The 13,991-nt window shown below is 35.6% G+C and overlaps 1 protein-coding gene across 3 annotated transcripts in view; it reads left to right on the top strand.

The window, feature by feature from the left end:
• CCNI (cyclin I) overlaps positions 1 to 13,991 on the top strand; it is a 33,067-nt gene that overhangs the window by 9,602 nt on the left and 9,474 nt on the right. For all 3 annotated transcript variants that reach the window (XM_078068819.1, XM_036122764.2, XM_078068818.1), the window contains one exon: positions 11,728 to 11,856. In XM_078068819.1, the coding sequence (XP_077924945.1) occupies positions 11,728 to 11,856 (129 nt within the window). The remainder of the gene's footprint in view (positions 1 to 11,727; positions 11,857 to 13,991) is intronic.

Below are 13,991 nucleotides of genomic sequence, written 5' to 3'. Positions count from 1 at the left end.
TATTCTACCAAGATTATAGTATATTGCTATATTATCACTTAATCTGGCCTATTTCTGTAGGTGATTTAACAAGTATTATTGAGGTAATACCAGAGAACAGAACAGTATTAGAACTTTGAAGAGGGAACTACTTAGGGATTTGCCTTTAGTGATATCAAGTAGAAGCCAAAGTTAATTCTTATAAAATGTGGGTGGGCTTGTTCTGATGGGGATAGGGGATAAGACTGGGATGAGAGTAAAGAGCCGCTTGCTATAGTAACCCCCAAGGACGCTTGTCTATTCTAGTTCTAATTTCTTTATTTTCTTCTGCCACTCTCAGGGACTGGCTTTTCTATTTCTCTTTCCACTATTGATTCTAACCATGATTTCCCTCCTGATTGATTCCTTGCAGAAAAGAAACACAGTCTTGTCGTTAAGCCATAAACATACTTTTCCAGCTTTTCTAATATTTTTTTAAGTGCCGGTAAAATGGAAAAATAAAATATTTTAAAGGTTTCTGTTATGCTTCTTTCCTTCAGTTTCCTTGTCTTTCTTTCTCTACCTCTGGATCATTCTCTCACAATTCTCTTTTAATTTGCATCCCCTATCTTCAAGTTTAGGACAGAGTGGTCACACAAGAATATTATATACTTATCACTCCTCTTCTGTATGCGCCCACAGCACTCTTTACTTCTTTACGATAGCACACAATATTATAATTTCCTGATGATTTGATTGTGAGTTCCCTTGGGGTTGGGTTGTGTCATTTTTGTTTACTGGCATATAATAGATTTCCAGTAAATATCTATAAAAATGAACATTATCATTTCTTTATAATTAGTCCAGGTTAGAGAAGTTCTTTTATATAATAATAGTACTTTTGAGTACACAATAATTTTGCTATATGAATTTGGGAGAAAAAATTGAAGACTGGTCAAAGTGACATGCACTTTCAGATATTCTCTATTTTGCTAAAGTGCTTTAGATATGCAAAGATAAAACTTTGCTTGAAGCTGTTCTAAGGAATCTTAAAGGCCATATAATTATGTGGTTTCTGAATACAGGATCCTGAGCCACTGGGCTGCTGAGTGCATCAGAATCACCCAGGAGGCTTCTTAACAGAGATTCCAGGCCTCATCCAGACCTGTTGGGCTTTTGTGGTAGCAATTGTGGAAATTTGTTTTATTAATATGCATTAGATTCGGGAGACACTGATTTACTCTAACCACACAGTAGGAAAGTTCTCCTTCTAACATCTCTGGTAAGTGATTCTCTGCTTTGGATACTTTGTCCATTCTACTGTGGGAAGACTGTAAATTATTGGAAAGATTTTCCTAAATTGAACCTGAAAACTGCTTCTTTCTAGTGGCTACTTATTAGTTCTGGTTTTGTCTCCTGGAGCAATACAGAATAAATCTGTGTCTTATTTTAAATGGTAGCCCTTTATCTACTCAAAGATGTGGTAAGCCCACAAAGTCGTCCTCTCTTTTCCTGATTGAACATCCCTTGTTTTTTAACCATTATTTGACAAGATTTCTCTTTCACCACCCCAGATCTTCTTTTTCTAGATACACTCTTTTAGTGTGTTTCTTAAGTTGTGACATTTCATTTGTAGTCATTAATGGACAATGAAATGAAACTATTGCCTCACTTTATCTTGGCTTGATAATTTTGTTAAACTAGCCCTAAATTTCATTGTTTTGGCAGCAGTGTCATATCGGCTTACTGAACTTGTTTTTAAAACCTTGTTTTGTCTAGTTTTAAGCAAAGTTTCCTTTGTGCTAGATATACTTTTAGTTTTTGGCCTAGTTATGGTGTTATTTATTCTTATTAAAGTAAATTCTGACCATTTTTCTGGCTTTAAAATTATGATTGTTATATGTTGACTTTGTCATTCTTGTATAATCTGTGGATTTGGTAAATAAATAAATCTCTTTATCCTGTAGGTTGGTTTCTCTTTTTTCTTTTCCTTAAACCGTTTATTGAAGTATAATGTACAGAAAAGTACACAGATCTTAAGTGTACAGCTGTAAAATACACCACTTTACTGGCACTGCAGAAGCCCCCTTCTGTCCTCTTGTAGTTACTACCACCTACTCCCCCACACCAAGAAAACACTGTCCTAATACAACAGATTAGTTTTTCCTGGTTTTGAATTTTATACATATATATGGAAACACAGAGTATGTACTGGCCTCTTGTTCAATATTTTTTTATGTAAGATTCATCTGTGTTACTTCATGTAGCCATAATTAATTTATTCTCATTGCCATGTATAATTCTTTGAATTTATCTCTTTTGTTGATGGTCATTAGTGTCATCTTCTTGTGCATGTCTCAGTGAACATATGTGCATGTTTTTTTGAGTATATTTTTAGGGATGGAATTGTTAGAACCTAGAATATGTGTATATCAGTTTTAGTAGATAACCACCAATTGTTACAAAGTTGTTATACCACTATTATGTCACATTTTTTGTGGGTTTTTTTGTTTTGTTTTGTTTTGTTTTTACCCCTTCTAGCAGAGTATGAAAATCCTAAGTTGCTCTCCATCCTTGTCAACCCTTGGTATTATCTTTTCATTTTAGTTATTCTGGTGAGTGTATTATAGTATCACGTTGGGTTTAATCTGCTTTTTAATAACTAATGAAGTTCAGCTTTTCATGTGTTTTTTGGCCATTAGATTTACTTTTTTGGTGAAATGTCTATTCAGATCTTTAATCTGGGTTTCTGCTGAATTGTCTTTTTTGTTAATTGTTTTTTAAGAGTTCTTTCTTTTGCAGACTATGTATTACAGATGTCTTCAACTCTTTGTGTTGAACTTTGATCAGTAGAAGTTCTTTATTTTTAATGACCCAAGTTATCAACATTTTTTTCCTTTTTTAAAGAAATGTTTGTCTATTCCAATGTAATGAAGATATTCTCTTGCATTTTCTTCTGCAAAGTTGATTGTTTTACCCTTCACATTTAGATCTACATTCCAGTTGGGATTTTTGGGGGGGCAGCGTATGGTGTAAAGTAGGAGTCCATCATTTTATTCCATATAGAGAACCAGCACCATTTATTAAAAAGACACTTTTCTCTACTTCCCTGCACTTTTGTTATAAATCAAGTGACTACTGTAGGCCTGTGAATATATTTGTGTGTCTCTTTCTTGCCTCTTTTCTTGTCATTGGTCCATTTGCTGCTCTTTAAATACCACACTGCCATAATTATTATAGCATTATAGTAAGTGTTTGGTGGCATACATTTTGTTCTTTTTTTCAAGATTGTCTTGGCTATTCTTAGCCCTTCACTCTTCCATATATATTTTAAAATATACTTGTCAATTAAAAAAAATGGGGATTATGAATCTGTCAATTTGGGGAGAATTGACATGCTTATAATAGGAGTCTTCCAATTCATGAATGTAGAATATTTCTCCATTTTGTTTAAAGTTGGTCTTCAATATCTTTTTTTTTTTTTTTAAGATTTTATTTATTTTTTTGAGAGAGGGAGAGGGACAAGCAGTCCCTCTGAGTTTGGAGCCCAATGTGGGGCTTGATCCCACAACCCTAAGATCATGACCTGAGCCGATATCAAGAGTCAGACACTTAACTGAGCCACCTAGGGGCCCCGGTCTTCAGTTTCATTTAATAATATTTGGTAGTTTAGGTTTATTCCTAGATACTTGAGTCTTGTTGAGGCTATTACAAATGGTATTTTAGATTTTTCATTTTTTTTTTTTTTTGATATGCTGTTTCTAGAAACTGGTATATGGAAATAAAATGGATTTTTATATATTGACTATACTAAATTCACTTCCAGAGTCTTTTGGATTTTCTGTATATTATACATAGACATGTTAACTGTGAATAATCATGGTTTTATTTCTTTCTATCCAGTTCTTAATACTTTTTATTTTTCTTGTGTTATAGAATTAGCTAGGGCCTCCAGAACCCCATTGAATATAAATGATGGTAGCAGGTGTCCTTGTCTCAGTTTTAGTTTGAGGGGAAAGTTTTCAGTATTTCACCATTAAGTATAGTATTTGTTATATATTTCTTAGATCATCTTTATCAGATTAAGAAGATTATCTGCCTTAGTTTGTCAAGAGATTTTTTTTATAAATAGGTGTTAAATATTTTTTACATCATTGGATTTTGTTAACATTTTGCTTAGGATTTTTGCATTTATGTTTATGGGTGAGATTGGTTTGTAATGCGTTTTGTCAGGTTTTCATAATAAAGTGTGCTGGCTTTGTAAAATGAATTAGGAAATGTTCCTGCTTTTTTAAAAGTACTCTCAGTTTGTTTGGGTTGTTATTTCTTTCTTAAGTGTAAGAAGGTTCCACTGGGAGCCTAGAGATTTATTTATGGGAAAATAATAATTCATTTTCTTTGGTAAATGTGAGACTAATCAGGTCTTCATTTATCTCAGTTTCAGTAAATTGTGTTTTTCAAGGAATTTATTTATTTCATCTAAATTGTCAAATTATTTCTGTAAAGTTATTTATGATACCTTTTTAACATCAAAAGGTTCATAGCGATGTTCCTTTTTTCATTTCCTTAGTTGGTGATTTGTGCTTTCTTTCTTTCTTTTTTTTTTTTTTTTTTTAAGATTTTATTTATTTATTTGACAGAGAGAGAGAGATAGCGAGAGCAGGAACACAAGCAGGGGGAGTGGGAGAGGGAGAAGCAGGCTTCCTGCCGAGCAGGGAGCCCGATGTGGGACTCGATCCCAGGACCCTGGGATCATGACCTGAGCCGAAGGCAGACGCTCAACGACTGAGCCACCCAGGCGCCCTGTGCTTTCTTTCTTGATCCATCTTTCTAGAGGTTTGTCAGTTAGTCTTTTAGTTCTGTTGATTTTCCCTATTGTACGTTTGGTTTTTTTAAGTTTTGTTCTTATTTTAATTATCTGCTTCTGTTTACTTTGTGTAATTTGTTTTTTTTTTTTATTTTGAGTTAGATGCTTAAATAATTGATTTTCCACTTGTTCTTGTATCTTATTTTTTTAAAGATTTTATTTATCTGAGAGAGCACAAATGGGGGTGATGGAGGCAGGAAGAGGCAGAGGGAAAGGGAGAAGGAGAAGCAGATTCCCTGCTGAGCAGGGAGCCCGATGCGGGGCTCTATCCCAGGACCCTGGGATCATGACCTAAGCGAAGGCAGATGCTTAACCGACTGAGCCACCCAGGCACCCCTGTTCTTGTATTTTAATATATACATTTAAAACTAAGTTTTCCTCAAAGCATAGTTATCCAACCATGTCTGATTTGTTGTTGAATCCACATATTGGGTTCTTAATTTCAGTTACTATATTTTTTAGTTCTAGTATTTCCTTTTAGATTTTTTTAACAGGTATCATTTCTCTACTGAAATTCTTCATCTTTTCATTTCTTTTCCTACTTCTCCTCTATTGTATATTAAGTCCTTTTCTGATAATTCAAAGTTCTAGGTCTTTTTGTTGCTTCCCTTTCTTTTTTCTCTTGGTTTTTGGTCACTTAGTTCTATTGTCATGCCTGGTTAATATTTTTAATAGGTTAATTTTAATTTCAATATAGTTAACTTACAGTATTATATTAGATTCGGGTATATAATATAGTGATTCAACAATTCTATTCATTACTCACTGCTCATCATGATAAGTGTACTCTTAATCCCCTTCACCTATTTCACCCATCCCCACACCAGCCTCCCCCTGGTGATCATCAGTTCTCTATAATTAAGAGTCTATTTCTTGGTTTGTGTCCAATTTTTTCCCCCATTTGTTTGTTTTGTTTCTTAAATTCCATGTATGAGTGAAATCATATGGTATATGTCTTCCTCTGACTGACTTATTTTGCTTAGCATTATACTCTCTAGCATGCCCAGTAATTTTTAATTGAATGCTGAACACTATGAAAAATTGTAAAGGTTCTAGACTTTATGTTGCTGAAGAAGGGTTCAGTCTTCCTTTGGTAGGCAACTGTGTAGGAGATTAATCACTTTATTTTATTTATTTATTTTTAAATTTTATTTATTTATTTGACAGAGAGAGAGAGAGAGAGAACACAAGCAGGGGAAGCAGCAGAAGGAGAGGGAGAAACAGGCTGTCCACTAAGCAGGGAGCCCAATGTGGGGCTCGATCCCAGGACAACCTGGGATCATGACCTGAGCTGAAGGCAGATGCTCAACTGACTGAGCCACCCAGGTGCCCCGGAGATTAATCACTTTAACCCAGTGAGAGATGATGCTGGTGGGAGTCTGGGCTGCAGTTGGGTATGGTTTCATCTGCTTCGGTGTGCCCCATCTCCTAGAGTGTAGTCAAGGATTCCACCTGAGAACTTGGGAGGGTGCTGAAGGGTGCTGAACTCCTTCTTGCTTTTCAGAGGCTTTTGCTTAGCTTCTTACACCCCTGTCCTTCCCACCTTCAGAACTTCATTCAGAAAATTTCATTCCAAAATTACGGGGAAAATCAGCCAAGTGTCCCATTCAGTTCTCTGACCCTTCCTTTCCCCACTTGGCTCCTTAAGTCTCCAAATTTTGTCTCTAGCCCTGTAAAAGTCTCACAAGCTCTGTAGATTTCTTTGCCCTTACTCTCAGCCTCTTGCCATACTCAAGAGGATGGGCAAATGCCCTGAAGGAAAAGCTACTACAGAATATTGACTCCTCGTTACAGGTTTCCCCCAGTATTGGAAAGTAGAGCATTCCTGTGAAAACTTTGGTAAGCTGAAATGGTGTAAAGCAAAGAAGCAATTACCATTAATTTATAAGGGAAATTTTTTGAGTGTTCTGAGACCCTCTCTTTGGCTTTTCTGATGTCTTAGGACACATCTTGCTAACACATGGGCAAAATAAATCAAGATAAAGCCCTGGTGCTCACAGACACAGTTCAAAGCTTGATGGCTGAGGTGCTGACTGTGGTTTGGGGGAAGGAGATGGGTAGTACCAGTTTGCTGCTCTGGGTATGCCACTGTCTCTGTAACAGCTTGCTGCAAAACGAATGCTGAATGCTATTTTTACTTTCTGGCTTTTTTCGTAAAAGTGAAAATCTTTGGACTTTTTCAGGTACTAAGGTAGGTTTTTAGTAAAAGCTAAGTGACGTAACATGGACTTTCGAAATTGGGGGATACTTGTACCTCTTTTCCAGAATCTTGGTTCTGCAAAGCCTGGTTGCCCTAGCAGTTTTGATGACTTCAAAACAAGTGGTGGTGGTGGTTGTGGTTAATAGCTTTTCTAGTTCTCAGCTGGAGTGTAGGTTGCTACCTACTCTATCACAGCCAAAAGCAGAAATGTAATTTTTTAAAATGTTGAACTTTACAGGTGTGACAAGAGAGGCTGTGGGAGCACAGGAAGGTACTTAGCCCAACTAGAGTTATTAGGAAAAGTGTGGTGAGGAGTGACCATTGAAATAACTCTTGAAGGATAAATAATACGGTAGGTAAAAAGAGAGGGGGGTGTGTACCGGCCAGAGGGAACAGTATGAACAGAGAAGTGATGTAATAAAATAGCATAGCAGGAGCAAGGAAGCACCATAAATACAAGTACTGCTCTTACAGTATGAATTTTAAGGCAGAAAGTGATGGAAGGTGAGTGAGGCTGGAGAGGTATAGGTCATGCGGATTTGTACGCCACACCTGGGGGCTTGTACTTACTCTTTTAGGTAATGGTGAGCCTTTTAGAGTTTAAAGCTAGAGAGGATTTGTATTTTAATGAACAGAATAGTGGCATGTGGAATACAAAACCCTGTGTTTTACCAGATTGAATCAATCCATTCTAAATTCTCTTGAGGATTAGTTAGTTGTTCAACTTACTGACCTGGCTTAACCCTATTTGAGGAATCCATGTAAAAGAAAACAGATCCCTTGACCAGGAAGCACTTTCTAGGGTGGGCAGGCAGTTCTGCTTTCCTTTCTTCCTCCCGTCCTTCCTTCTGAATTGGATCACTTAGACACAGAACTTCATTTTTGTAAAGCTATCCTGATAATATTACTGTTTAGTACATGTTTGAATTGATTTGAAAAAGTGATCTTCGTATGACTTCCCTAAGAGTGAGTCTTAAATTATTAACTTTTGTGGGGTTTTTTTGTTGCTGTTGTTGTTGTTATTAGTTTTGACTAGTGATGATAATACTAGCCATGCAGGAATGCTTTCTTGACCCTATTCCCATATTTCAATATAAGGTATAAAGTCCAAAGATTTGTCATGATCTCTTTCATAACTAGTTGTATTATAATTGGTTTAAAATAATTATTTGTATTTAGTATTTTGTAACTTTGTTTTTTTCTGGCATCATTAGAGCATCAGGCATTTTTAGAAGTGGGAAAGAACAAAACTAGTATTTGAGTGCCTTTTGCATTCTATGTGCTTTCTAAAAGTTGGCTCATTTAGTCATAACCATGATATGGAAATCTCTATGTAACTGTGTTCCCTATGTTACGTACTCTTATAGCACATTATGTCCAACTTTTGTGGCACTTCTTACAATTATATGGTTGTCATTTGTTTAATGTCTGTCATTTGTTTAATGTCAGACACCAAATAGGCACATTATATATAATTTGTCATTTAGGGATCTTTTTCTCCTCCATCCCCACTGTATGGATCTCTGAGCTGAAGGTAGAATTAATGGTGTTTTTGTTCCTCATTACTACTCTGGATCATTGTTCTTTCACCTCTTTCAAGCCTCCCCAGTTTCATCAGATTCTGTCACCATCTGTTTCTCCTTGTGTAAATGTATTGCCTTATCATTGATTTGTTTGGATGGATGGCTTAACATTACTTCTTTTTTTTTTTTTTTAAAAGATTATTTGTTTGAGAGAGCACACAAGCTGGCAGAGGGCCAGAGGGAGAGGGAGAAACAGGCTTCCCGCTGAGCAGGGAGCCCGATGCGGGGCTCGATCCCAGGACCCCGGGATCATGACCTGGGCTGAAGGCAGACACTTAACCGACTGAGCCACCCAGGCGCCTTCTCTTTGTGTGAACGTATTTCCTTATCATTGATTTGTTTGGATGGATGGCTTAACATTACTTTTCTTACTTGTTTTGGCATTTTAGATAAAAGTTCGTCTTGGTAGGAATTTAATTTCTCTTGAATGCTTAACTCTCTTCATTTAGAAATATTGTGACTGCCTTCACTTCGTTCCCAGGGACCTTTAGGAGCCCCCAGTCCAGAACTAGATCTTAAGGTAGTAGCTCAGGGCTCTGTGGAAAATGATTTATTATTGAACCAATGACCATGCTAATAGCTCTTTGACTCAAGGCCTAGTTGTCAGTTTGTGTCTGCTTCCTCTCACTTTTCTTGAGAAGCCACAGCTCCAGATGATGTTTTGCCACCTTTTTCAGACTCTTTTTGTGAGAGAGAGAATTCAGCTCCTGGCTCTAATAGCCTAACTCCAGTTTCCTCTGTCATGTTGGACAATAGTCTCTGCAGGACATATATGTTCCCTTGCTACTCTGTGCACCCAGAACTTGTCAAGCCCACAGCTTCAGTTTGTGAACTGCCTATGTTTTTTTTTGATCAATGGAATTACACCACTGATTCTCAGAGTATCCATTTCTAGCAGTCTTTTTCACCCACCTTGATTTTATTTGCAAGTCAGAAGAGCTTGACAATAAGTTATTTCCTCCAGGTTGACATTATTCCTATGCTTTAAAATTCACAGGCTTGGGGCGCCTGGGTGGCTCAGCGTCTGCCTTCGGCTCAGATCCTGATCCCAGGGTCCTGGGATTGAGCCCCACATCGGGCTCCTGGCTCGGCGGGGAGCCTGCTTCTCCCTCTCCCTCTGTCTCAGCCCCGCTCATGCTCTCTCTCTCTCTCTCTCTGTATCTCTGTGTCTCAAATGAATAAATAAAATCTTTAAAAAAAAAAAAGTTCACAGGCTTAAAAAAACATAGCTCTTTTCCATGTCTTTAAAATGATCATATCCTCTCCTCAATTTTTACCTTTTACGAAACAAGTTTGTTGCTATCTCCTATGAGAAGCTTTCATTCTACTTCCATATGGGACCAAGTGCCCCATTCCAGTGTATTCCCTTAGCACCCTGTGCATACCTCTCTTTTACACTAAACATAGTTGATTGACATTTTCTGATTGCCTTGCTATGAGACTTAAAGTTTAGAAGTTTAAACAGGGAGCTTTTTTTTTATTCATTATTGTATTCCCAGGACCTATCGTATGATGCACCCTGAATATTATTAATATGTTATTAATATATTATTAATATGAACTGAATTAAATGTTTTGATTGTTCATAGTTTTAACACCAGCTTGGTGGTGAGATGTTAATGTGAGAGGTTGTAAACCATTTTTATCTCAATTTCTTGTCTGTATTTCTTGTGCAGTAGTCTAGGGTCGGTCTTTATTTGACAAAAGAAATTGACTAGAAGGTGGATATATGGCAGTTAACCTTCTGAAATACCAGTTATAACTGAGTTTAGCTAGATGTAAAAATGTGTGATTAGTTGGTTTGGCCAACACTAAGAAACCCTTTACTATGTTGTGCCAAAATGAAAAGTGACAGAGGAATTGGGAAAAAAATGAGAAATTAGCTTGCCAATGCAATGGCAGAGATTATAATGAGCACTGAGTCATGTATTTCTCACAACACTAAAGAAAGCCAAGAGGAAGGAGAGAAGAAATTCCAACTGAAATATCTGTTTGAGGAGATACATTATTAAGATATACAGCCCACCATGCTTTCATGGCTCTTAATGTATCTCTCTGTGATATAGGAATTAATTTCATAAAATTGACCTAGAGTAATCAGGAAAGAGGTTTAAGCTATGGTCTCTCTACTTTCTAAGGAATGAGATAAATAATATATTTTAAAGGATTTCCATCTAAAATGGTTGTAATTACAAAGATGCAGTGCTTGGATTAAACCTTTACTTGTCTGGAACCCTCACTCATTGAAAATACTTTTTTCCACTAATCACAGAGTCATTTTTGTACTCTATTGTGTTTACCTGGTTGAAGTAGTTCTCATGGATCTGTTTCATTTATTATAAGTAGATTATTATTAGGTTTGTTTTATTTTGTATTTTTTTATAGTGCCTACAAAACTCAAGAGTAAAGATAGCTAAGTCATTATTGCATTAAAGTGTGTAGCTTCTAAAAATTAAGCCTGTACTCAGCAGTTTAAAATAATATGTAGGAAGCAATAATGTCATATGTTTGTATAATAATCTCTCCATTAGTAAATTAGTTCAGGTGAATTTCCCCTTCAGTATTCTTCCATGATCTTTAAATGTATAATTCACCTATTGTCCCTGATATCTTTAATTTATTCCTGTTGACTTTAGTTTTGTTTTTAATGGGCTGTCATTCTATTACCATATTCCATTTACATTTCCTAAGATGGTTTAATGGCTATTTGCTGCCTTAGAAAGAAATTCACTATATTTTCTTATTCTCCAGAACTGGGAAACTTAATTCTAAAACTACTGTCAGTTGATAATAATGTTACCTAACCTTTAAAGTGTTATATTCTCTGGACACCTTTGTTTAATTAAAATGTAGGTATATAGTGAGATGACATTGTGAAGATTTTATTTAATAAACAATGAGAATATTGGATATTGATAAATTGCTATGACCAGTACATAATGTTTTATCTTTGTACATCTTAAGTTTGATAGATTTTGAGTAAACTTAAAAACATTTTTAACATATAAACGTATTCCACAGCATTTGCTAATCTTTTAAGAGAGAATTCATTCTTGATAACTTGGAACCTCACTTGTTCTTTTTTATTTTTATTTTATCTTTTAATTGTTCCCTTGTAGAATGTTTCTCCATCCCAGAGAGATGAAGTGATTCAGTGGCTGGCCAAACTCAAGTACCAATTCAACCTTTACCCAGAAACATTTGCTCTGGCTAGCAGTCTTTTGGACAGGTTTTTAGCTACTGTAAAGGTAAATATTTTAGGATACACTTAAACACAGCCTCTTGTTTGAGGGTTTATATACTAAACCAGGGGCAATTAGTAAATATTCTAGAAAGTGACAAGGAGTGCACAACCTTCTTGGACATGATCTATGTCCCTATAAGAAGGCATGATGTTTTCCATTATTGCTGTAAATTTTTAGAAATGTTTTGAATTGTATTCTGTAATTTTATTTTTGCTACCAGTATTCATAACATATACTTAACCTATGAAGTTTTTGATTTCCTGATTTTAATACAAACAGTATATCATCAGCAGAATGTTTAGTCATCTTTTAACACATTGGTGTACTAGATGTTATTGGTGAACTAGACTAGAAAAGTATAAGCCTATTACACATTTTTTTCTGTCACTACTTAGTTATTGACTATACTGTGTTGTGTTTTGAAAATATATAAATACTTTCTAGAGGCATGCATTTGGAATATAATAAGATGAACTGAGCATAAAATAAGTTTGGTTTATTTTTGTTGAATGATAGTGTACAAAAATACAGGAATAAATTTTATATTGTCTCTGTTGGTATAATATATCATTGGTTATATTATGTGAAATTGGTCATAGTAGGCCCTCAATGGATTTAAATCAGAAAGTTAGCATTTATTTAATGGCAAGGCATGAAAAAGTAGAAAAGCAATTCATTTGTTGTCATTTGTATGCCCAGGTATATGTAAGCTGGGGGAACTGTGAATTCAATGCTAAGGATACTGTACTCTTTGTTATTAAGTATGAAAAATAGAAGTCAAAGAATTATGGAGTGGAAGAATTTGGATGGCCACTCAGTTATCTTTTATGTTTCACACTTGTACTCTTAAGAGACTTAAAGAACCCTTATTTATAATGATACTAATTGCCTGAAATTTAGGTTCTCTGACATACCTACTTTTATCTCACTATCAAGGCTCCCCTCCCATCCTCTGACTCTAGCTAACCTCCTTTTCACAGAGAAAGATGAGTTTAAGCTTAGTGTCCTTTCTTGGTTTTTATGTTCTTCACAAGCTATTAATGACCTTATTATAGCTTCTGTCATAGAAAAGATTCTTACCTTATTATTAAACATTTTAAACAGATTTGGGGAAGTTTCTGGATCAGTTAGAGAATTGCCAAGTATTTCATTTTTTCATATTTCTTATTTAATGGGTCCTGTCATGTTATTCGCCTAAAATTCTCTTACTTAGATGGTTAATCTATATTGAAACAATTAACCTAAAATGTAGTCGAAGTTTAAATAAAGGGACTTAAAGCAGACCATACAAGGCTGCAGCAGTGAATAGAGCCTCAATCCTAGCTGTGCAGAAGAAAGTGCTATGTAGCTCTTTAAAAGTATGGACCCTGAGCCCTGTCCCAGAGCTACTGAATCTGAATCCCTAGTTGGTAAGATCTGGATGTCTGTATTTAAAGAAGCAAAAACAATTGCACAAATGATTCTGGTGTACATCCAGGAATTAGAACTACTCTTTGTTGAAAAAAAAAAAAAAAGATCATACTTGCTATTGGGATTATTTTTACTATGAAATTTATTGGTGCCCTTGATTTAGGAGTTGCATTGCCTACCTTCAGTTGTTAACTGTTGGGCTCTTCTTTGTAGTGAACTCTGATTACCTCAAGGATTTGACCTGTTGTATACTTGGGGAAATAAGGGATCCTGGAAAACTGTCTTAGCTACAAGATACGCCTTCACTTCCTATATCACTTGTGTGGTGTCCCTTCTGAGACATAATAGATAGACTCGTATTTTTGGAAGTGCTTTCTAAATTACAATGTCTGATTAATATTAATGATTAAATAAAAATATTGATATTATTGAACCAGCTTTTATTTTTCATATAGGCAGAGGACTAGAAGGTTCCTAGACAGTATGCCACTTACACTGAGGCAGTGGTCACTGGTGTGTTTTTTAAATAAGTTACTTAATCAAGGCCACATCAGGTCATCAGAAGGTTTCCCTAATTTCACAGGAATGTAATATTTAAGTATAAAATAAATATCGAAACAGGTTTTCTTCGTGTTATGTAACTTACCTCTGTATCATTCAATGTAATTGGAGTTAATTGTTCTGGTTATTTAAAACTGGATTCTGATGCTGGGTTTGGCAAACCCTTA

This window comes from Halichoerus grypus, chromosome 3 (assembly GCF_964656455.1).
Source record: "Halichoerus grypus chromosome 3, mHalGry1.hap1.1, whole genome shotgun sequence".
Classification (NCBI taxonomy): Eukaryota; Metazoa; Chordata; class Mammalia; order Carnivora; family Phocidae; genus Halichoerus; species Halichoerus grypus.
The sequence above is the reverse complement of the archived record's forward strand: the minus strand, read 5'-3'. Positions and strand labels throughout refer to the sequence as shown.